The sequence below is a fragment of the Lolium rigidum genome, chromosome 6, assembly GCF_022539505.1.
Source record: "Lolium rigidum isolate FL_2022 chromosome 6, APGP_CSIRO_Lrig_0.1, whole genome shotgun sequence".
Taxonomy (NCBI): domain Eukaryota; kingdom Viridiplantae; phylum Streptophyta; class Magnoliopsida; order Poales; family Poaceae; genus Lolium; species Lolium rigidum.
Genome location: NC_061513.1, coordinates 238687585 through 238711674, shown reverse-complemented (window position 1 = coordinate 238711674; position 24090 = coordinate 238687585). Strand labels below are relative to the sequence as shown.

Below are 24090 nucleotides of genomic sequence, written 5' to 3'. Positions count from 1 at the left end.
GAACATAGACCCCTATCCAGCATGCATCTATGCCTAAAAAGTCCACCTTCGGGTTGGCATCCGCACCCTTCCGAGTATTAAGTTGCAAACAACGGACAATTGCATTAATTACTGTGCGTAATGTAATCAACACAAATATCCTTAGACAAAGCATCGATGTTTTATCCCTAGTGGCAACAGCACATCCATAACCTTAGAACTTTCTCATCACTCGTCCCGCATTCAATGGAGGCATGAACCCACTATCGAGCATAAATACTCCCTCTTGGAGTTACAAGTATCAACTTGGCCGAGCCTCTACTAGCAACGGAGAGCATGCAAGAACATAAACAACACATATATGATAGATCAATTAATCAACTTGACATAGTATTCCATATTCATCGGATCCCAACAAACACAACATGTAGCATTACAAATAGATGATCTTGATAATGATAGGCAGCTCACAAGATCTAAACATGATAGCACAAGAGGAGAAGACAACCATCTAGCTACTGCTATGGACCCATAGTCCAAGGATGAACTACTCACGCATCAATCCGGAGGCGGACATGATGATGTAGAGTCCTCCGGTGATGATTCCCCTCTCCGGCAGGGTGCCGGAGGCGATCTCCTGAATCCCCCGAGATGGGATTGGCGGCTGCGGCGTCAGAGTAACTTTTCTCTAATCGTGGCTCTCGGTGATAGGGTTTTCGCGACGGAGAGAATATATAGGCGAAGGGGCAGAGTCGGGGGACGCTCGAGGGGCCCACCCCATAGGGCGGCGCGGCCAGGGGTGGGGCCGCGCCCCCTAGGGTGTGGCCGCCTCGTCGCCCCTCTTCGTCTCCTCTTCGGACTTCGGAAGGCTCCGTGGAAAATAAGACCGTGGGCTTTTGTTTCGTCCAATTCGGAGAATATTTCACGTGTAGGATTTACGAAACCAAAAACAGCAGAAAACAAGAACTGGCGCTTCGGCATCTTGTTAATAGGTTAGTGCCGGAAAATGCATCAAAAATATATAAAGTGTATATAAAACATGTGAGTATTGTCATAAAACTAGCATGGAACATAAGAAATTATAGATACGTTTGAGACGTATCACGGACGCTAACCGGAAGGTGGATTATAAGTCATAGACGCAGTTGGATTACGGTCTATGTATTATGTTGTAATTCCCAAATGAATCTCATAGTAATCATCTTGTCATGTATGGTGTTTATTCTATCAATTGCCCAACTGTAATTTGTTCACCTAGCATGCTATTTATTTTTATGGAGAGACACCTGTAGTGAACTGTGGACCCTGATCCTTTCTTTTACACTGAAAATACTTGTTCTTTTTATTGCCAACTTCCACGGCAACATCTCTTTTTCTAGCATTCATACACTACTATTTATTTCAGTGCAAACAAACATCTCTTTCCAGACCATACCTTTAATTCTTTGTTTTCAGCAAAACCGGTGAGAGTGACAACCTCACGGTAAGTTGGTGCAAAATATTTTGGTTGTGTTGTGGGCAGGTTCCACGTTGTTGCTGACGCCAGTAGGCGCTCTTCCACAAGTCAGCTAGCAATACCTTCAGAAGTCATTCATTTCTCCTACTGGTCGATTAAACCTTGGTTTCTTACCGAGGCAAAACTTGCTATTGTGCTCATCATACCTTCCTCTTGGGATTCCCAAACGGTGTGCATCTGCGCAACATCAAGCTCTTTTTCTGGCGCTGTTGCCGGGAAGAAAGAAGATTTCTGCAAGGGGAGTCTATCATTTCCAATCTCTTTACTTTGTTATTATTTTGCTTAGTTTATGTTACTTTTTCTTGTTTATTTCATTATATTAAAAATACAAAAATATTAGTTCCTACTTTAAGTTGTTTCTATGTATAGTCATGTTATATGTCACCTGAGGAAATGATCTTCACTTTCAATTAAGGGAGTGAGGAGAGTTTTAAAAAAGCTTGGTCTAGAATTAATAATCTCATGATAAAACTGAACCTAAAATAACTCTAGGCCTGCTTCTTAGTAGCTTTTACTTTGGTCTTGTTCTTTGTTATAGATATGCTTTGGACACTGTAGTATGAGGAGATTTCCTTCATTGTGATGGAGATCAAGCTTTTAATGCCATAAAAAAGTTGATTGCAACATATAGCTCACCTAGTAATTTTGATTCATCCCTTGTGAGCATTTATGCTATATTAAATACTCTTGAGACAAGTACAACTTGCTTAAAAGAATGTTATAATCTGCTCCGTGAAAATTATGAACACTCAAGTTGGCTCCCTACAGTAAAAGTTGATATAAATGGTGATTTTTTTTATGCTCGGTGCGATATTATGTCTGAGTTTTGTCTTATGCCTAAATATATTTATGAGTCTTTAAATCTTTGAAAACTTTTTGTGGGATGAGAAGGAATATCTCTTACCAATAATACCGTTATATTACCCATTGGAGTAGCTGAAGGAGTGTATACAACAATCCTAGAAAGGATGGTATCTACTGATTATCTCATTATTGAATGTGCAGGAAAGGGATAAATCACACTCGGACGATCTTTGCTAAAACTCCTGGGAGCAAAAATAGATGTGGGAAAAGGCATCATGACTTTCACCTCCCCACCAGGTACTGATGTCTACGTTCCCCCTCCTTTCCTGTAGACAGTGTTGGGCCTCCAAGAGTAGAGGTTTGTAGAACAGCAGCAAGTTTCCCTTAAGTGGATACCCAAGGTTTATCGAACTCAGGGAGGAAGAGGTCAAAGATATCCCTCTCATGCACCCCTGCAACCACAAAGCAAGAAGTCTCTTGTGTCCCCAACACACCTAATAGGTGCACTAGTTCGGCGAAGAGATAGTGAAATACAGGTGGTATGAATAAGTATGAGCGAGTAGCAACGGTGCCGGAAAAGTGCTTGGCGTGTAGTTGATGGTGGTGATATTGCAACGAGTAGTAACGCAAGAAAACAAGAAACAAGCGATAGTAACGCAGTAGTAGTAACGCAGCGAGTAGTAAACAAGCAGTAGTAACTCAGCGAGTATTTAGGAACAAGGCCTAGGGAATAGACTTTCACTAGTGGACACTCTCAACATCGATCACATAACGAACAGATAAATGCATACTCTACACTTTTGTTGGATGATGAACATATTGCGTAGGATTACACGAACCCTCAATGCCGGAGTTAACAAGCTCCACAATAATGCTCATGTTTAAGTAACCTTTAGTGTAAGATAGATCAACGCTACTAAACCAAGTACTAGCATAGCATGCACACTCGTCACCTTCATGCATATGTAGGAGGAATAGATCACATCAATATTATCATAGCAATAGTTAACTCCATAATCTACAAGAGATCACGATCATAGCATAAACCAAGTACTAACACGGTGCACCCACTCGTCGCCTTTACACACGTGCGAGGAGGAATAGAACTACTTTAATAACATCACTAGAGTAGCACATAGATAGTAGTGATACAAACTCATATGAATCTCAATGAGATCATTGTATTGAAGTACATGGAAGAGAGATGAACCACATAGCTACCGGTACAGCCCCGAGCCTCGATGGAGAACTACTCCCTCCTCATGGGAGCAGCAGCGGTGATGAAGATGGCGGTGGAGATGGCAGCGGTGTCGATGGAGAAGCCTTCCGGGGGCACTTCCCCGCTCCGGCAGGGTGCCGGAACAGAGTTCCTGTCCCCCAATTGGAGTTTCGCGATGGCGGCGGCGCCACGGTAACTTTTCCGGAGTTTCGTCAATTGGTGTCGAGGTTTTAGGTCACGACGACTTAAATAGGCGAAGAGTCGGAGTCGGAGGGGGCCCGGGCTGCCCGGACCATAGGGGGCGCGCCCCCTTGGGCCGCGCCGCCCACGGGTGTGGGGCCCCCCTGGCACCCCTCTGACCTTTCTTCGGTGCTCTGGAAGCTTCGCGTATTTCTAAGACTTTCGGCGTTGATTTCGTCCGATTCCGAAAATATTTCCTTACTAGGATTTCTGAAACCAAAAACAGCAGAAAACAGCAACTGTCCTTTCGGCATCTTGTTAATAGGTTAGTTCCAGAAAATGCACGAATATGACATAAAGTGTACATAAAACATGTAGATAACATCAATAATGTGGCATGGAACACAAGAAATTATCGATACGTTGGAGACGTATCAGGTACTTCTCATTATTTCCCTAAGAAAAAGAGTGAAGGTAAGAGAGGTATATGTAAGTCTCCTGCCATTTATGATATTGATGCTTCTTCACTTGAAAATACTTGATGCGAGCTCTTTTTCTGCATCTAGCTGAAAGATGTTAAAAAAACACTCTTGGGAGATAACCCATGTTTTATTTCTGTAATTTTTTCTTTTGTTGAGTCTTGGAAGTTATTACCTCTGTAATAACCTCTCCTTATCATTTTTTTTATTTCATTTTTGTGCCAAGAATAGCCTCTAATAGGTAGAAAGTAAGATTTGGGGAAGTTGCTGTCCTGAAACAGATTCTGTGCTGTCACCTTAAAAATTCGTATTCCTAGTCAGAACATAATTTTGAGCTGAAAGCTTTTGAGAATATGTCCAGGGTTATTATCTAACTTTCATTATTTGTGCACCTTTCGATCTGAGCAACAGAAGATTTTCGAAAAAATCGATATTTACCTGCTGTTCTGTTTTGACAGATTTCTGCCACTGTTTGCATTTGCCTCTTAATCTCTTTCTTTTTTAGTTCTTTTGAGAGAAAGAGATTTTCGAAGAAGTTGCTACAGTAGCTAACGTTTTAATGGATATTTGATATATGTTAGAACTGAACCCAAGTGGATTTTTATTTTGATTGCACTAATGCTGCTAATAAGAATTGTGTGAAGTTTTGTATGACGGAAATTTTCAAGTGTAGGGAGAGAAGAATGATGTAATGAGATGAAGAATTGAAAAAGGCTCAATCTTGGGGATTCTCATGTCACCCCAAGAAATATCCAAGATGTACAAGAGTTAAATCTTGGGGATGCCCAAGGCATCCCCTCTTCATCAACAAAACACGAGGCCATCTTTCTAGACGCTATATTTTTATTGCTTCATATGCTATGTGTTGTTCTTGGAGCGTCTTTATTTTTGGTTTTAGTTTTATTCTGTTTTGTTTTCTGTAGCATATGGTTGGATCCCAGCATATTGGAGAATGACACACTCCGTTTTAATTGCATAGAACACTCTGGTTTTCATTCTTATTGTTCTGCGAGTGTTCTTCTTTGCTAGTACTGCGTTTAGCTCTTGTTTTTCCACACGTACCATGTTTAGAGCATGTTAGTTTTATTTATTTAGGTATGATTAGCTCTCTGGTCTTTATTGATTATTATCTATGAGAGTTGTTTCAAATAAGTTGATTGATGTTGGAGACGAGTAAAATGTTTCATGTTTATAGTGGTGCAAAAGGAAGCTTGTTTAGACTGTGACATAGACTTTGGCATGTCATGTGGGATGTTATTCTTATCATATGCTTAGTAGTTATTGTTGTACCATGACTTGTCTCAAATAGCTGAGACTTCTTAATGTGTCATTGAAAGAATCATGTGTTGTTTCCATCATATAAAGCATAATATTATGGTATTCTCCTTTTATGTCTCATTGGGTGACTTGGCACATGTTTACACCATGTTATGACTACAAACTAGTCACCTAAAGCCTCTATGATCATTTAGTATTTGACTTGTAATATCACGTTATGCTTTGATTAATAATATTTTGTCGCTATGCATGATTATGGCCATTATTGCTCTTTTAGTTGGTCGCTCCTAGAGTTTTCCTAGCCTTCGCTTGTATTGAGTATGAGCTCTACTCGTGCATCCAACTACCAAAAACAAAAGTTTGTCAATTGTTTCCACCATACATACCTATATGTGGTATTTCACCGCCACTCCAAAGTGAATTGCTTGTGTGCTACCTTTAAACCTTCAAACACTATTACCTGTTTTGTCTTCCTGTTTTAGCTCATGAGGAAGTATTGAATTCTTTATTGTCTTTTCATGACTTCATACCTTGACTATCATGAATAATGTTATAATTCATTAATATTGCGAAAAGATCAAGGCAACTGGATGCCCAGCCCAACAAAAAGATAAAATAAACAAATAAAGCTCCACACATTGTGTACTGGAGAGATCCTAAATAATGGTGTGAAAATGGAGAACTAAATGGGAGCCGCTCTTGAAGTCACTATATGGAAGGATGATAGATCATTTAATATCATTCGTTGACATAGACATACATACCTCTCAAAATATATTTTCAACACCTCTATTACATTCAAAATAAAAAGCTCTAGCACATGAGTAATCTTGCTTCCCTCTGCGCAGGGCCTTTCTTTTACTTTTATGTTGAGTCTTCATCTTCTTGCTTTATGCACCGACTAAGAGAGCATAGTTGTCATTCTGAGTATAATGTGCATAGTCCCAAAATTTATTATTGATTTATTCAAGACTATGTTATTGCTTGTTCTCAAATTACTTGTATCTAGTCACCCTTTGAACTTTAAAGGTGTCCTGGCATTTATGTTTTGCTACTCCATAAAGGACAAGCTGAGTACCACTTTTCTATGTTTTCTCTATGCTAAAAACAAACAGTTGCTTTCAGTGCACTATTATTCATGATCCTTTGTTTGAGTTACTTCTCATGTTGTAACATAGTTGCTAAGTTCTATTGTTAGAATAATATCTATCATGCCTATGTTTAGAATACTTTGGTCCCAGCTCACAATGCTTCTACAATAACTTGATCAAGATTGTGTTGGCTTCATGTCATCTCAAAAATTATTTTTTTATCACTTACCTACTCGAGGACGAGTAGGAGTTAAGCTTGGGATGCTGATACGTTGCAAATGTATCAATAATTTTTGATGCTCCATGCTTGTTTTATACCAATTGCTATATGTTTTGTTTACACTTCGTGGCACTTTTATACATTTTCTGGAACTAACCTGTTGACAAGGTGCCACACTGCCAGTTCCCTGTTTTCTGTTGTTTTTGTATTCCAGAAAAGTTGTACAGAAAATATTCTCGGAATTGGACAAAACGAAAGCCGAAGTTCCTATTTTACCGAAACGAAGACGAAGTCTAGAGGAGAGACACATAAGCGCCACAGGGCGGCCACACCAGGCCATGGCGCGGCCCAGGCCCTGGTCGCGCCATGGGGTGGTGTGGACCCCAAGGCACCCACCGACCTCGCCCTTCCGCCTATTTATTCACGATATCGGAAAAAACCTAAACACCCGAGCCTCCATCCACGAAAAGTTCCATCGCGGCCGCCATCGCTGACCCAAGGTCGGGAGGGTTCTGAAGCTCTTCCCCGCACCCTGTCGGAGAGGGAGATCATCACCGGAGGCCTCTACATTGCCATGCCCGCCTCCTAAGTGATGCATGAGTAGTTTATCCCTAGACTACGGGTCCATAGCAGTAGCTAGATGGTTGTCTTCTCCAATTTGTGCTTCATGTTTAGATCTTGTAAGCTGCATATCATGATCAAGATCATATTTATGTAATGCTACATGTGTTTGCTAGGATCCGATGAATATTGAATAATATGGTTGAGATCAAATTATATACTTGTCATATGTTATTTATGATCTTGCATGATCTCCGTTGCTAGTAGATGCTCTGGCCAAGTATGTGCGTGCGACTCCAAGAGAGAGTATTTATGCTCGATAGTGGGTTCATGCCTCTAGTAATCTGGAAGAGTGACAATAACTTCTAAGATTGTAGATGTGCTGTTGCTACTAGAGAGAAAACAACAATACTTTGTTTAAAGATAATTCTATTGTTTGCTTTACACACATTGCTTAATGTGAAAATCTGTTGCTTTCAACTTAATACTTGAAGGGGTTCGGCTGATAACCGGAAGGTAGATTGTTAGTCATAGACGCAGTTGGATTACGGTCTATGTATTATGTTGTAATGCCCAAATGAATCTCATAGTAATCATCTTATCATGTATAGTCTTTATTCTGTCAATTGCCCAGTTGTAATTGTTTACCCAACATGTTATTTATCTATATGGAGAGACACCTCTAGTGAACTGTGGACCCCGGTCCTTTCTTTTACACTGCAAATACCTGTTATTTTTATTGCCAACTCCCGCGGCAACAACTCTTTTTATAGCATTCATACACTACTCATTATTTCACTGCAAACAAACATCTCTTTCCATACTATACATTTAATCCTTTGTTTTCAGCAAAACCGGTGAGATTGACACCTCACTGTAAGTTGGGGCAAAGTATTTTGGTTGTGTTGTGTGCATGTTCCACGTTGTTGTTGACGCCGGTAGTGCGTCCTTCCACAAGTCAGCTAGCAACACCTTCAGAAGTCATTCCTTTCTCCTACTGTTCGATTAAACATTGGTTTCTTAGTGAGGGAAAACTTGCTACTGTGCTCATCATACCTTCCTCTTGGGGTTCCCCAAAGGTGTGCATCTGCGCAACATCACTTCCCCACAATGCAATCTATGGGAACGCATCGGCATTAGTCTCGCATCGTCCTTCTCGCCTGTAAATCTGATGCCTTTTCGCTTGTATCGTCCACACAATCTCCTGTCGCCTAGAAACAATGCCCCTTCCAAAACCCTAGAGCCTAGTAACATTAGTAGTGATGGACCGCCGGAAGGCATAGTGGCTAATGACTTGGCGCCGAGGAACTTGACCGTTGACGAGGCGTGGACATTGTGCCACAATAAGTATTGCAAGCCTCCCGACATGAGGCTTCCGTCGGGCGGTGTTGGGATCACACCGGAGCAACATCTAGGGACGACGCGGTGGATGCACGAGGTGCATGCCCACCACTCAACCCTTCCACCAGAGGATCAGAAAAGAGTGCTTTTGTTGCGGTCAGAAACCCACCGGCGGGCAGCGACGGGCAACACCGTAGAGCCGGGAATCTCCCAGGACTGCGGCTGGCCCTGGTCCCTCCGAGCGACGGCCCGCAAAGCCTTCGGCACGCACGTCCGATGCTGATGCAGGGCGTGCCACCTGACCTATACCTGGTCGGGAAGGTGTTGGATGATGCCTCGCTTAGTTTCCCGCATGGCATACACGTAAACATTAAATACGAGCCTCGATCGGCTCTCGAGTTATCCCGTGAATCGGCTCAAAGAGCCGATCCACCCATGATACGTACGAGGTGTACGATCGGATGGTGGTCCTGCTTGATCAAGATAAAGCTAAAGCGACCTACTACGATCCGGGGTTTTCACCGCATAATCGGAACATCCTACTCGTGATCGAGCCCGGCGGCCACGCACGGTGATCGTAAACCGACCCTAGACAAGGCCTAAAAACCAACACGAAGTTGATCCTCGGAACATCCCGTCTAGGGCTAGCAAACTACACCCTACGCGCCACTGGATCCTTCGACCCGTTTGTAAGGCCTAACGATGCAGATATTAAACTAATCCTTGAAGAACAAGGAGCAATCATAACGGATCGGATCTACTAAACAATGATCAAGCGGGGTGCCTCCCTTACACCCAGGATAGGCGTAAGGGCGGCTAGATGCCTAAGGGTTGCACGACGATAGCATATGATACGAAGAACAATGCTAACCCTAAAACATCTATGATAACTACGTTGCTCGCCATCAAAAAGGCTTCAGTACGAGCAACGCATGAACGGCGAATAAACGTGTGCTGCCTAGATCGCAAGATGCGATCTAGGCAGCATGGTGCTTACCCGGAAGAAACCCTCGAGACGGGGGAGTTGGTGATGCGCCGAGATTGGTTTGTGGTGAACGTTGATTGTTAATTTATTTCATAAACCCTAGATACATATTTATAGTCCGGGGGACTTTCTAATTCAAGCGTGCACCTAACCGTGCACGGGTTAAACTCTAACTTCTAAACGACACGTATCCTACTATGTTACAGATACATGGGCAAACTAGCCCAAACTTGTTATGGAAGGCCGATTCATGTATTTCTTCTATGTATATTCTTCAAGCCCATCTCCAATCGCGGCCCACCTCTCGATCCGGTCAAATTCCGGTGATAACACATGCCCCCCTGGTTTTGGAAATGACATTTCCAAAATCATTACGCTTTTCCTTCGTCGGGTCATGTCGTGGCGGAGCGTAAACCGCCGCAAGTATCCTTCATCATGATGCCTTGCCTCCTCCACTTCTCCGCGTGGCCCGACAAATTTTTTTTTTGTTGGGCACCACTTCCTCGAAACTGCCGTGGCATTGAATCTCCACTATATCCCCTTTTATTTAACCGTTCCAAACAGCTTTGCTTCTCCCTCATCCCCTTCGCATTAGCACCCAAAAACCCTCCCGCGCCACCATGTCTTCTTCCTCCTCTTCCTCTTCCGGTCTTTCCTATCGGTCTTCCTCCTCCCGCGAGACGCCGGAGGACATACGCGCACCGAAGAATGGGACCAGGAGGACCACGCCTCCTCCGTCCGGTCCGAGGACGACAAGTCCTTGACCAGCGGGGATGAAGATCTCCAGTTCCTCGCCGATGGGGAACTCGGAATCGGAAAGCGAGGATGACTAGTTCCCCTGGGACGGCTGCCCCTCTTCTGAAGAAGAGGAGGAGGAAGACGACGACGACTCCCTCGAGGGCTACCCGCCAGCGAAACGCCTCCGCATGTGGTGGGACGACGACGACAACGATGATGACGAGGAGGATGAAGCTCCCGTAGAGGGCTACGGGAGCAGCGACGAGGAGCCCACCGGCAGTAGTGCCGATGAGAGCTCCGAGGACGACGAAGAGGGCAGCGACGGCCCGTAGATAGGATCTACTAGCGTAGGCCTAGTAGTAGCAGATTGGTCAACAGACCCTTCTTTTGTTCTTCCTCCGTTGAGCAATCGGCTCTTCATTGTAAAAATCCTCTCTTATTAATGAAGAAGACTTTTCCTTAACTTGATTTTGCCGATTTCCTTTCGTACTGATTTCGCCGATCATCACTTAGCCAATGCTCAATGAGCCGATGGCAACACATCGGTCTCTCATAATCCGTCCTTCATCTCTTCGACCACGGGGTGATCGCGAACTTGGTCAAAGCTCAATAAGCCGATGTCAGCGCATCAAGCCCTCATGATCTATCCTTCATCTTTTCGACCAATGAGTTTGAGTTCTGCTGGATCACCACCCTTGACGAAAATCGCGACGCAGGACTAGCCGATGGCCACCCAATCGGCTTTCAAAAACAGCGCATCCACCAGGCCAGCTGCCCCCCGAGTCTCAGTCAAGGCGAAACAGAGACGAGGACACGCAATTCGCACAAATGGACCTAGGCTCGATCATGTCCGAGAGAACTACCATGCGGAGCCAGCCGCGAGCCGATCACCCTTCCTCCGTTGAAAGTCGATATTGCAGATGATCACACAACGGCTCAGAAATAGAACTCCTCTGACACGGAGCTGGAGGTCCTTGTGTTTTGCACATGATGCTGGTAGATCCCATGAAATTTGTGCTAGAGTCGATGGCTATGCATCGGCTTTCTATCCTTAAGTCGATGTCTGCGCATCGGCTGTGCTTAAAATTTTTTTGAATTTTTTACGGCCGATTTATGTATCGGCCCCCATACTTCAATACCCATCATCAAAGAATATCTTGGGCTGCCGGGTATTTGAAAGACACTTCCACTTCATATCCTCGTGTTTTATCCACCTAGGTGCCCCCCGAGCCGATTCTTTCAAGTAATTGAGGGTATCAGCTCTTCAGGTATTCCCTGTTGGATCAAATGCTGAACCCAGGCAGAATGTATGTTGCGGATAATTTTGGCCGATTGCTGGAATCGGCCTCCATGTTGCTTGTTCGATGAAGGTTGTGCAATGTTCCTCCATAGATCCTTGGGGCCGATCACATGGATCGGCATCGCCACGTTTGTCCATAGACGCTGCTCTTGTTACACGGTCAGGCCGGTGGATAAAACCAGCCTAACCCCGTCCTTTGTCACGTCGATGCGCTCGCAGTCGTCCAAATTGATGCCTGAGAGTGGCTCTTGGCCTGATGTCTCCCAAACATTCATGCCACCCGTTGAAATCTCGGCTGAATCATCTCGCGTGGACGACTTCTACTTCATCTCCATCCCACTGTATTAGGCATTGGTGCATCGTGGATGGAATGCAACAGTTGGCGTGGATCCAATCTCTTCCTAGTAGGACAACATAGGAGCTCTTGCTGTCGACAATAAAGAACGTCGTAGGGACGGTTTAACTTCCTACGGTCAGATCCACGTTCAGAACACCTTGTGCGTCAGATGCTTGGCCGTTGAAATCGCTCAGTGTCACATTGGTCTTGATCAGATCCGAGCTAGAGCGTCCCAACCGACGTAGCATGGAGTATGGCATAATGTTAACTCGCCGCTCCGGTGTCCACCAACATCTTGTTGACAAGCTGCCCATTGATGTAACCTCGCAAGTACAGTGGCCTTCGCATGCCTCGTAGCTTCTCTCTCGTGGCTTCTCAAAGATGACCGGCCGTGGGCCGCGATCAAGTTGTGCCACGTGTGCTTCGTCTAATCTCGGGAGCACTAAACTCCGTTGGAAGGATGAAGACCATGTTTGTGCCAGCCGATGTCTCATCGTCGGCTTTCTTTTGTCCGGGCGCCACTCTTTCCTTTGTGGCCGACCTTCTTCGTCCGTGGTTCGCTGAATTTTAGCGGCCGGATCAGGCCGCGCCTTCCTCAACGTGTGCAGTATAACCTTTCAGCCTTCCTCCAACCCACGTAGACGCTGAACCCTTCGCTTTTGGGAACGGCCGAGCCCATCGGGGCACCACCTTGGCCGATGATACTTGTCTTCTTCTTCATCATCGTCCTCTAGTTCCTCGAGATCTTCCACCCGAGCGGACTCAGCATGCTTGTTCCGAGGCGGGAGAGGCCCTAGACGTTTGAACACGTACACGTTAGCCGCATCCTTCTTCTTTTGTTTACATTCGGACGGTTGCCGATTGTAGGCAATCGGCTCATTCCTTAATCCCAGCAAGTTGTCCGAAGAAGGGGCAGTCCCAGTGCCTATCCACGTCGTCTTGCTCTCTCGACTTTTCCTCGGCGTGGCGCTCATATCGCTCCTCGTCGCGATCATGCCGACGACGTCTCCTGTTGTCCCTAGCCAGACGATCTCTTTCATCATCGTCGTTGTATCGCCGGCGTTGGTCGTATTGACCCACGTACTTGTTGAGGAGGTGATCAGAGAGAGGTCGCTGATATCTTATGTTCCTCACCTCTCCCTCTGTGATGTAGCGCTTGCCATCGTGACGGAGCCGATCGCGTGGAGCGGCTTCCTCTGTGCCCTTGCCGTGAGAGCAGCCGCCCTCATCTCCGTCCTTACCGAGTGGTGCCCGGGTCCTACCATGTTGATATTGCACGAGAAAGCCGGGCCGGCACCCTCCATGGTAAGTATACTCCACCATGTTAATGGCGGGGAAGGGGTGTGTGTCGACCTTCATGGCGTACCGGCTGAAAATTAGCCGCCCTTGTTCTATCGCCATTTGGACCTATTGACGCCACACCCTGCAGCCGTTGGTGGCGTGGGTGAACGTGTTATGCCATTTGCGGCATGGCTTTCTGTTCAGCTCTTGCACCGTGGGGATCTTGTGGCCTTCGGTAACTTTAGTCGCTTCTCCTTGAGTAAGAGGTCAAAAATCCGCTCGCCTTTGGTCACGTCGAAGTCAAACCCTTTTGGAGGACCTTGTGGCTTAACCCATTTACAGGACACGGGCTTGCCCCCCGAGTCCATTCAGCCATCGCTACCTCTTGATCTCCCGCAAGCACCTTCATCTTCATCCGCCTCAACCAGGACCACCGCGCGCTTGAATTTATCCCGGTAAACATCCGGGTGGCGCCGTTCATATGCCGACGCCTTCGCACCATGTGCGCCGTTGAAGGGTAGTCTCGCTTGGGAGGCCACGTCCTTGATCGATGATGAGAGACCCACCACCGCCAACTCGATCGCTTCTTTTTCACTTACATGAACCGAATAGCATCGGTTCCTAACGATCCCGAAGAGCTGGACGTATTCTCGCCACCGTTTCCCCGCGCTTCGTCGTACCCGTGCTAGATCGGCAATGCCAGCCTCGAAGCCTCTCGAGTGATACCGCACGTGGAACCGTTCTTCCAACCGCTTCCAAGTCCGGATTGAGTTTGGTGGCAGCGATGTGTACCACCCGAAAGCCGATCCCGTGAGGGATCGTGCGAAGAACCTCACACGCAGCTCGTCCGATGCCGAGATCGTGCCCACCGTGCCAAATATCGGCTCACATGCTCGATGGAGCCGGAACCATCCGATCCATTAAACTTGGTGAAATCGGGGAGCCGATATTTGGGTGGTAGCGGGATCAACTCGTACTCATTGGGGTACGGCTTGGAATAGCCGATTGTCCTCCTTTTCGGCATCATGCCGAACCGGTCTTTCGAATTGTACAAATCTGATCCGCGGTGATGGCCGCGAGCGTCGAACTCGAAGATTCGCCGGGTGGCATACTTAGCCAGCCCATGCCTGTTTTTCCAGCCTCCGAGCCAACCGCAGGAGCTGAGCTCCGGAGGTTTGTCGGAGTGGCGTACTTAGCTAGCCACGTCTCGCTTCTCAAGATCCGTCCCCGACGTTCCTCCCGCTCGTTCCGTAAGTCCCCGCCGTTGCAGCTCGGTTCGAGAGTGCCCGAGCCATTGCAGTCTGGCACGTATGCGCACGTGTATCCGTGGGGGATCTCCTTGGGCGCCTCATGTAAGAATTGGTAGTCACTAGGGTCACCACCAATCTTGTAGACGACGTATGCCGATGAACTCGGCACTTCTGGTGCTGCCAACGCGAACGGCAGCGGTGGACGGGACTGGAGTGGCATCTCTCCTTGGTAAGTCCCCAGAGCTGGTCCTGACGGAGAATACTGGTGGCTCATGATTTCCCGGATCACGCGCGAGCGACACGCTCCAAAGTGTTCACCAGTGCTCTCGAATGGCGGTGCAGCGAATGAGCCACCATGAAGTTGATCTCCCGACGCAGCCGACCCGGTGCGTTCTTCCGACGGGGAGGACAGGTCCACTCCATCGAGCGCGCTTCGGTGAGAACCCCTTCCACCCGATGCCATGTGAGCGGGTTCCGTGAAAAGAGCCGATGAGGTCGGCTTCGAGGACTCGCTTTGATCTCGTCATGCTTCTTCTTGAGCTCCTCGGCCGATCCTCGTACTTGACCGGAGTGCCTTCCGCCATCTCGGATGTAGATGGCGATGCGGTTGATGTCGAAGATTGTCCCACCGGCGTGCCGAATGTGTTGCGGTCGAAACCCACCGGCGGGCAGCGACGGGCAACACCGTAGAGCCGGGAATCTCCCGAGATCGCGGCTGGCCCTGGTCCCTCCGAGCGACGGCCCGCAAAGCCTTCGGCACGCACGTCCGATGCCGATGCAAGGGCGTGCCACCTGATCTATACCCGGTCGTGGAAGGTGTTGGATGATGCCTCGCTTAGTTTCTCGCATGGCATACACGTAAACGTTAAATACGAGCCTCGATCGGCTCTCGAGTTATCCCGTGAATCGGCTCAAAGAGCCGATCCACCCATGATACGTACGAGGTGTACGATCGGATGGTGGTCCCGCTTGATCAAGATAAAGCTAAAGCGACCTACTACGATCCGGGGTTTTCACCGCATAATCGGAACATCCTACTCGTGATCGAGCTCGGCGGCCACGCACGGTGATCGTAAACCGACCCTAGACAAGGCCTAAAAACCAACACGAAGTTGATCCTCGGAACATCCTCGTCTAGGGCTAGCAAACTACACCCTACGCGCCACCGGATCCTTCGACCCGTTTGTAAGGCCTAACGATGCAGATATTAAACTAATCCTTGAAGAACAAGGAGCAATCATAACGGATCGGATCTACTAAACAATGATCAAGCGGGTGCCGCCCTTACACCCAGGATAGGCGTAAGGGCGGCTAGATGCCTAAGGGTTGCACGACGATAGCATATGATACGAAGAACAATGCTAACCCTAAAACATCTATGATAACTACGTTGCTCGCCATCAAAAAGGCTTCAAGTACGAGCAACGCATGAACGGCGAATAAACGTGTGCTGCCTAGATCGCAAGATGCGATCTAGGCAGCATGGTGCTTACCCGGAAGAAACCCTCGAGATGGGGGAGTTGGCGATGCGCCGAGATTGGTTTGTGGTGAACGTTGATTGTTAATTTATTTCATAAACCCTAGATACATATTTATAGTCCGGGGGACTTTCTAATTCAAGCGTGCACCTAACCGTGCACGGGTTAAACTCTAACTTCTAAACGACACGTATCCTACTATGTTACAGATACATGGGCAAACTAGCCCAAACTTGGTATGGAAGGCCGATTCATGTATTTCTTCTATGTATATTCTTCAAGCCCATCTCCAATCGCGGCCCACCTCTAATCCGGTCAAATTCTGGTGATAACAGCTTTGGGCGGCCACCAAAGAGCAACACTAGGCGTCGTGCTTTCATGAGAGCAAAAAAATCATATTTTACAGCATCTAAATGCCTAAGTAATGTTAGGAATTTCGTAGTTTACCTTGTTGGTGCGAACCTATCCTATTTTTGTTTCACATGATCTTGGAAATAATGAGGAGGATTCGCATTCAGGGCAAAAGGGACCATATATGGGCGGAATAATGATCATTTTGAGCATTAAAGACCTTCCAACAACAACCCACACGAAGCCAAGGCGAAAACTCGTGAAATGGCATTCACAAAGGCTTTAACGACATGTGGTACGGTCAGGCCCACCCTCACCACCCTTCGTTGACACCGCCTCGTCAAATGTTTAGCCCGTGAAGATGGATCTGAGAAGCGAGACACAGAACCACTAGAAAATACCAAAACGTGAACTTGGAGAGGGATTCGGAGGGGGTAATCGCTGAAGCAGATCCATCATCATCGCTGCTTGGATCATTGAAGGTCAAGGCATCAATCTTCATCATCACCAACATCATCATCACAATTGGTCATCTCATTGTAATCCTTAACCTTGAGTGGGATTCATATTTATATTCATTCGATCTTCCATTTTCATCCATAGATTCATGATGATGTTATTTTCCTCCATGTGTGAGTAGATCCATTTGTTCTTGGGGAGATGGAGAAGTCACTAGCAAAATTATGAGATGAAATAAAGTATGTTGATTGTCTAATAATTATGAAGTGTGTTAGTTCTTATCAACAATGTTGTGTGTTGTCGACCACATAATATTTTTCCGGGGGATGTTGGTAAAAATCATCGTTGCATGTGATTAGCGGTACACGGATGTACACATGAAAACAATCTATCGCCTCTGTCAATCATGTGTATACGAGGATAACACGGACCAATACCTATAACCATGACCATGAGGAGATCCTTAATTACTGTACTTGCGCGACATGCAATGGAATAAGGTAGTGGTAATGAGGGATGTGAAAGAGTGCTTCTGGTAGCATCAATATAAGGAACCCTGCCACACACAAACATATATAAAATAAAAAATCGTTATTATTAATCAACTTACATAGGAAAGTGGTTGATCCTCAAATCCCAAAGAACGCTTTACCCCTATTGATTCTCGTTACTTTACCATCGTTCGCATCATCTCGTTTACTTTATTTACTGTGTTCATAACCCCTCTAAACTATCACTTTTATATTACCTTGGATTTAAAGACAACTTTAGGTACTTCTAAGTGAAGGTAAAAAAGGCAATAAAATCACAATCAAGCTCCACCGTGGATACGGTACTCTTATTTTTGTAAACTAGCTACACGCGATTTGTGACCTTGCAAATATCATGCTTCTGCCAACGGCATGCGTTCGAGCTTACCCGCCACGACGATGGCCCCCTAGCGCCACGCAAAAGAAAACATGTGGGGGACAAGCGGTGGTGGGGAGTGTCGGGGCGCATTCTCAATGCTGCCATGCGCCACATTTGCGCTGGAAGACTCCCGCTTGGATGCTCCGTCACCATCCCCGTCATGCTAGGATCTTCGCAGGACAACCTCTCTGTCGTCGTCCTGGCGGTCGTCTTCTTCAATGGCATGGTCATCTGGATCGGCAACCAGGTCAAGCCCACTATAACATCCCAACATTTAGGACCAAACTAGGGGTAGTTTTAGGATTTTGTCCATCTGCATTCATGAATCTCAAAAGGTGTTCAAATTTCCCACGCTTATATAAAATTAAAAAAACTAAGAGATCAAAGTCTCTATATGTTGATGACTATGCTTAGATCATCAATTGAGTGGGGTTTGGGTTGGCCACCGGTCGTCGCTGGGCCCATAACACGCTCGTCATCGCTCTCCACATTGATGACGATGGCTCGCGGGTCATGTCCGCCAGTGACCACCACTCGGGCAACGCTACCACAACAACCACTACGCCTCTTCCCATGGAGAGAACTAGTATGGAGGGATGCCCCCTCCCTATCATGGCCGTCCTCCTCATCATGGCATCCCTTCTCCTCACGTCCTCCCACTGCACCGCGGTTGCCCAATGAACCTCGGTGGTCACGTTTATACGATGCTTGACCTCCGATGGGGCCAAGCGGAAGGGTGCGATGGCATATCATGGTCGTTTCTCCCAAACCAGCACCTTCATGACCATGGTGGCTAGGGCTTGTGTCTATCGACGGCTGTAGTGGTGAGTGGGTGTAGGCTGGGGATAGGCTTTAGCGGGAATGATGAGGCCTCACACTCCCATTTAATAGGACCATGATGGGTCACCGTGACACCAATAACTAGTTCTTGGGAGGTGGACAGACACACGCGCGGGAACACGGAGAACCATATTTGGGCTAGGAATGATCCCTCACGGAGAGGCACACGAACACATAATCAAATGATTTGCCGCGTTGGTTCACAGCATATGTCTACCACGATATATTCGGACATGCACGGACTAAGCCGCCCAAGTGGTCTTGCCCTTGAAGTACTCCCTCATTCCCAAACTATGATGCATATTAGTTTTAGTTAAAATTAGACTTTGTAAACTTTGACCAAATATATGAAAAAAATATGAATATCTACAACATTAACTTAATGTTACCAAAATCATCACGAGATATGTTATCATATTATATGTATATTTGAGGCTATAAAAGTATTTTTTTGATATATAGTTAGTATTGATAAAAACTAATATGATCTTAATTTTGGAAAACTCGAAAGGGGGGAGTAGCACTAATAAACGAGATGAAAAATAGAGAGGGAAGATAAACCTAGAACGTTTTCGCACCGACGGAACCAGGTTCGTCGGATTCTTCCCATGTTTGACTGCACAGGAGCAGCCGGCCCCACGTTTTTTTACTGTCATCTCTCGCGCATCAAAACAGAGCATCTCTCGTGCCGAGCCGTACATCATCCGGAGCCCAACAAAACAGGTCAATCCGCGGTCTCCGCCATGTTTTTTTACTGTTCATTCGCTTCTCCTCCCCGAGAAAACCATAGAAAATGGGCAGCTTCCATCCACTCCACACTCTCAAAGCTCGGCTCTGCTCAGCTCAGCTACCTCAACTTGCTTGTCTTCTCCCCAACCCATCTCCATCTCAATAAGAGCACTCACCAGCTCTCGTCTGCCCTCCCCCCATCATTTGCCGTAGCCGCCCCCAATGCCGACGCCAATGTCGCCGTCCTTCGCCTGACCCTGACCTGACACGCCTCGCGCGCGCGCAGACAAAGAACCCGCCCGCCGCCGCCATGGGCGCCTTCCTCCCCCTCCTGCTGCTCGCCGTCGCGGCCAATGCCGGCCTGCTGGCGACGCCGTCGCAAGCCCTGACCCAGGACGGCCTGCACCTGCTCGACGCCAAGCGCGCGCTCACCGCGCCCGACGGCGCGCTCGCGGACTGGAACCCCACCTCCGCCACGCCCTGCGTCTGGACGGGCGTCACCTGCGACGCCGCCGGCGCCGTCACCGCGCTCTCCCTCGCCAACGCCAACCTCGCCGGCCCGTTCCCGCCCTCGCTCTGCCGCATCCCGCGCCTCGCGGCCCTCGACCTCAGCGCCAACTACCTCGGCCCGGAGGTCGCCGTCGCCGGGTGCAAGGCGCTAACACACCTCGACCTCTCCGTCAACTCCTTCGTCGGCCCGCTCCCCGCCGCGCTCGCCGCCCTCCCGGAGCTCCTCTACCTCAGCCTCGAGGGCAACAACTTCTCCGGGCCCATCCCGGCCTCCTTCGGCGCGTTCCCGAAACTCGAATCCCTCTCGCTCGTCAACAACCTGCTCGGCGGCGAGGTGCCGGCCTTCCTCGGCTCGGTCGCCACGCTCCGGGAGCTCAACCTCTCCTACAACCCGTTCTCACCCGGCCCGCTCCCCTCCTCTCTCGGCGGCCTCGCCGCGCTGCGCGTGCTCTGGCTCGCCAGCTGCAACCTCGTCGGCCCCATCCCGCCGTCCCTCGGCCGGCTCCGCAACCTCACCGACCTCGACCTCTCCACCAACGCGCTCACCGGGCCAATACCACCTGCCCTCACCGCCCTGACAAGCGCCGTGCAGATCGAGCTCTACAACAACTCGCTCTCCGGCGCAATCCCCACCGGCTTCGGCAAGCTCGCGGACCTCCGGAGCATGGACCTCGCCATGAACCGCCTGGACGGCGCCATCCCGGCCGACCTCTTCGAGGCCCCGATGCTCGAGACCCTGCACCTCTACTCCAACGCGCTCACCGGCCCAGTCCCAGACTCCGCAGCCAAGGCCGCCTCGCTCGTCGAGCTGCGCCTGTTCGCGAACCGGCTCAACGGCACCCTCCCCGCCGACCTCGGCAGGGCCACGCCGCTGGTGTGCCTGGACGTGTCCGACAACGCCATCTCCGGCGAGATCCCGCGCGGGGTGTGCGACCGCGGCGAGCTGGAGGAGCTGCTCATGCTCAACAACGCGCTCACCGGCCGCATCCCCGACGGGCTCGGCCGGTGCCACCGGCTGCGGCGCGTGCGGCTCTCCAACAACAGCCTCGACGGCGACGTGCCCGGGGCCGTCTGGGGCCTGCCGCACATCGCGCTGCTCGAGCTCAACGACAACCGGCTCACCGGCGAGATTTCCCCGGTCATCGCCGGCGCCGCCAACCTGTCCAACCTCGTCGTCTCCAACAACCGCCTCACCGGCCGCATCCCCTCGGAGATTGGGTCCGTGGCCAAGCTGTACGAGTTCTCGGCGGACGGTAACATGCTCTCCGGCCCGCTCCCCTCCTCTCTCGGCGGCCTTGCGGAGCTCGGCCGGCTCGTGCTCCACAACAACTCGCTCTCTGGCCAGCTGCTCCGGGGAATCCGTTCCTGGAAGAAGCTTAGCGAGCTCAACCTCGCGGACAATGGCTTCACCGGAGCCATACCGCCGGAGCTAGGCGATCTGCCGGTGCTCAACTACCTTGATCTCTCCGGCAACAGTCTTACGGGCCAAGTGCCTGTTGAACTGGAGAACCTGAAGCTGAACCAGTTCAATGTCTCCAACAACCAGCTCAGCGGCCAGCTCCCGCCGCAGTACGCGACCGAGGCGTACCGGAGCAGCTTCCTGGGCAATCCGGGGCTGTGCGGGGACATCGCCGGTCTGTGCTCGGATTCGCATGGAGGGGCAGGGAACTGCTCCGGCTTCGTCTGGATGATGCGCTCGATATTCATATTCGCGGCCGTTGTTCTGGTTCTCGGTGTCGCGTGGTTCTACTGGCGGTACCGGAGCTTCAAGAAGGCGAAGCTGAGCGCCGAGCGCTCGAAATGGACGCTCACATCGTTCCACAAGGTGTCGTTCAGCGAGCATGACATCCTGGACTGCCTCGACGAGGACAACGTGATCGGCAGCGGCGCATCCGGGAAGGTGTACAAGGCGGTGCTCGGCAACGGCGAGGTGGTCGCCGTCAAGAAGCTGTGGGGAACGTCGCTGAAGAAGAAGAAGGACGACGCCGAGAGCAACAGCGACAACGAGGGCTCCGCGGCGGCGGCCGACAGCAGCTTCGACGCCGAGGTGAGGACGCTGAGCAAGATCCGGCACAAGAACATCGTGAAGCTGCTGTGCTGCTGCACGCACGACGACTCCAAGCTGCTGGTGTACGAGTACATGCCCAACGGCAGCCTCGGCGACGTGCTGCACAGCAGCAAGGCCGGGCTGCTGGACTGGTCCACGCGGTACAAGATCGCGCTGGACGCGGCGGAGGGGCTGTCGTACCTGCACCAGGACTGCGTCCCGGCGATCGTCCACAGGGACGTCAAGTCCAACAACATCCTCCTGGATGCGGAGTTCAGCGCCTGCGTCGCGGATTTCGGCGTCGCCAAGGTGGTGGAGACGGCTGGCCGCGCGCCCAAGTCCATGTCGGTGATCGCTGGCTCGTGTGGCTACATTGCCCCTGGTAAGAATTTCAGAATGTTTCAAAACTTCAGTTATATATAGTCCTTTGATGTGTACATGTAAATCTGATCTTGGTGTTCTCTTTTGTGCAGAGTATGCATACACGCTTCGTGTCAACGAGAAGAGCGACATATACAGCTTCGGCGTGGTTCTCCTAGAGCTGGTGACCGGGAAACCGCCGGTCGACCCGGAGTTCGGCGAGAAGGACCTGGTGAAGTGGGTGTGCAGCACAATCGATCAGAAAGGGGTAGAGCATGTCCTTGACAGCAGGCTGGACATGGCCTTCAAGGAGGAGATCGACAGGGTGCTGAACATTGGGCTCATCTGCGCGAGCTCCCTCCCGATCAACCGCCCTGCAATGCGGAGGGTGGTGAAGATGCTGCACGAGGTGCGCGCCGAGGCGAGGCCGAAGCTGGAGCCCTACTACTACGATGACACCTCCGATCAAGGGAGCAGCGTCTAAGGTAATAACGGGAACGAGTAACACGGTAGCTCCCTTCCCTCCATGGCTCGGCGGAGCTCTATACTAGGTAGTAGGAAGATCCTCTAATGGGGTGAATCTAGGGCGATGATTTTGACCGTCGCCGACACCGCTGTAACTTGGATCAGTTTGCTGCGTTCTTCGGTGATCATCTGGTAACGGGGGACGGGTGGGAGTTAGGGCATGGCTATTGGCGGTGTTCTTGGTTGTACTAGCTATCTGTGGGGGCTCGCCATTGATTCTGCTAGGGCAGATGGCTCCTCTGTCCTTGACAAAAGTATGCCAACGGAATCCAAATGTAGGTGTGTGATTAGTGCTACCCCGCTGCTTTCGCTTTCTCTTGATGAAATGAAATGTTTGCGCCATGCTCATGGCCCAGTTATGGGTGGTTGCATCGGCTATGTCCAGGTATTTAACCTTTTCTGCACGGTCCAGCTATAAAAGTGTACGATTTTCGTTGGTTCTGAATGATTGCGTTGCACGTAGCATCGGTACACCTGGAATTCTGTTCAGGGGTACGTAACTGGAGACTGTTCCGTTGTCTGGAAGGAACATGTAACTTGAATTATGTGCAGTGTCCTCTCTCTCGGAGTCTCGCTCGCTGTATTTTGCACAGTTTCAGTCGGCAAGTTGTTGGCTGCTTGGAGCCACAGGGAGACAACAGTTTGGCGCCATGTCTGTTTTCATATCCTTTTGAAGTCCAAGTTGCTGTGGTGAAAGCACCCAATTAATTAGTGTGTTGTCGGCCGTGTACTGGAGACGACAGTGGCACGCGATGGACATGGACTGGTATAGCCCAATCGGTCATTGCTTCTTCTCCTCTCAATCTCGATTCTCGACGGCGTTGGCATTTGGATTGGTCTTCGCGATCAGCATCTCGAAAAGGTCACATGCAAAAATTTGAACAACTGCTGAGTACATGTGGTGTTTGGGAGCTCGACCTGTTCCAGAAACAAGGCTATTATTGGGTTCAGAAACAACGAAACGGGTTACGTTTTGAAACTTGGGCTGGACTTGAGTAGCACACAAGTCTCCATGGTGCCGTACGCATCTTGTCGGTCGATTCACCCTCTTGTTTCTAAATATAAAACGCTCTGTTAGTTTAATTTGAACTCCCAAAACGTCTACATGTCCATTTTGTTCACTACCGGTACACTGAATGCATTGCTATGCAAATGGCAACACCGCAACGCATAGGGCACATGTAGCGATTGCTACCTTTTATGAGGGATATGTCAGCTGCCAGTCAATTAGATGAGAGGAAAATTATTTACAAGATTGCCTCCCAAGAGGCGGCAAAAAACAAAAATGGCCGAAGTCAAGCATCCCTATTGTGCCCGGTCTCT

The 24090-nt window shown here is 49.1% G+C and overlaps 1 protein-coding gene across 1 annotated transcript; it reads left to right on the top strand.

The window, feature by feature from the left end:
* The first annotated feature begins 17859 nt into the window (after positions 1 to 17859).
* On the top strand, positions 17860 to 23326 carry LOC124663853 (receptor-like protein kinase HSL1). The gene is made up of 3 exons (XM_047201504.1): positions 17860 to 18003; positions 19612 to 22264; positions 22356 to 23326. Exons 1-3 carry the CDS (start codon positions 17860 to 17862, stop codon positions 22724 to 22726), a joined length of 3168 nt encoding a protein of 1055 aa, XP_047057460.1. The 3' UTR covers positions 22727 to 23326.
* The last annotated feature ends 764 nt before the right edge of the window (positions 23327 to 24090 follow it).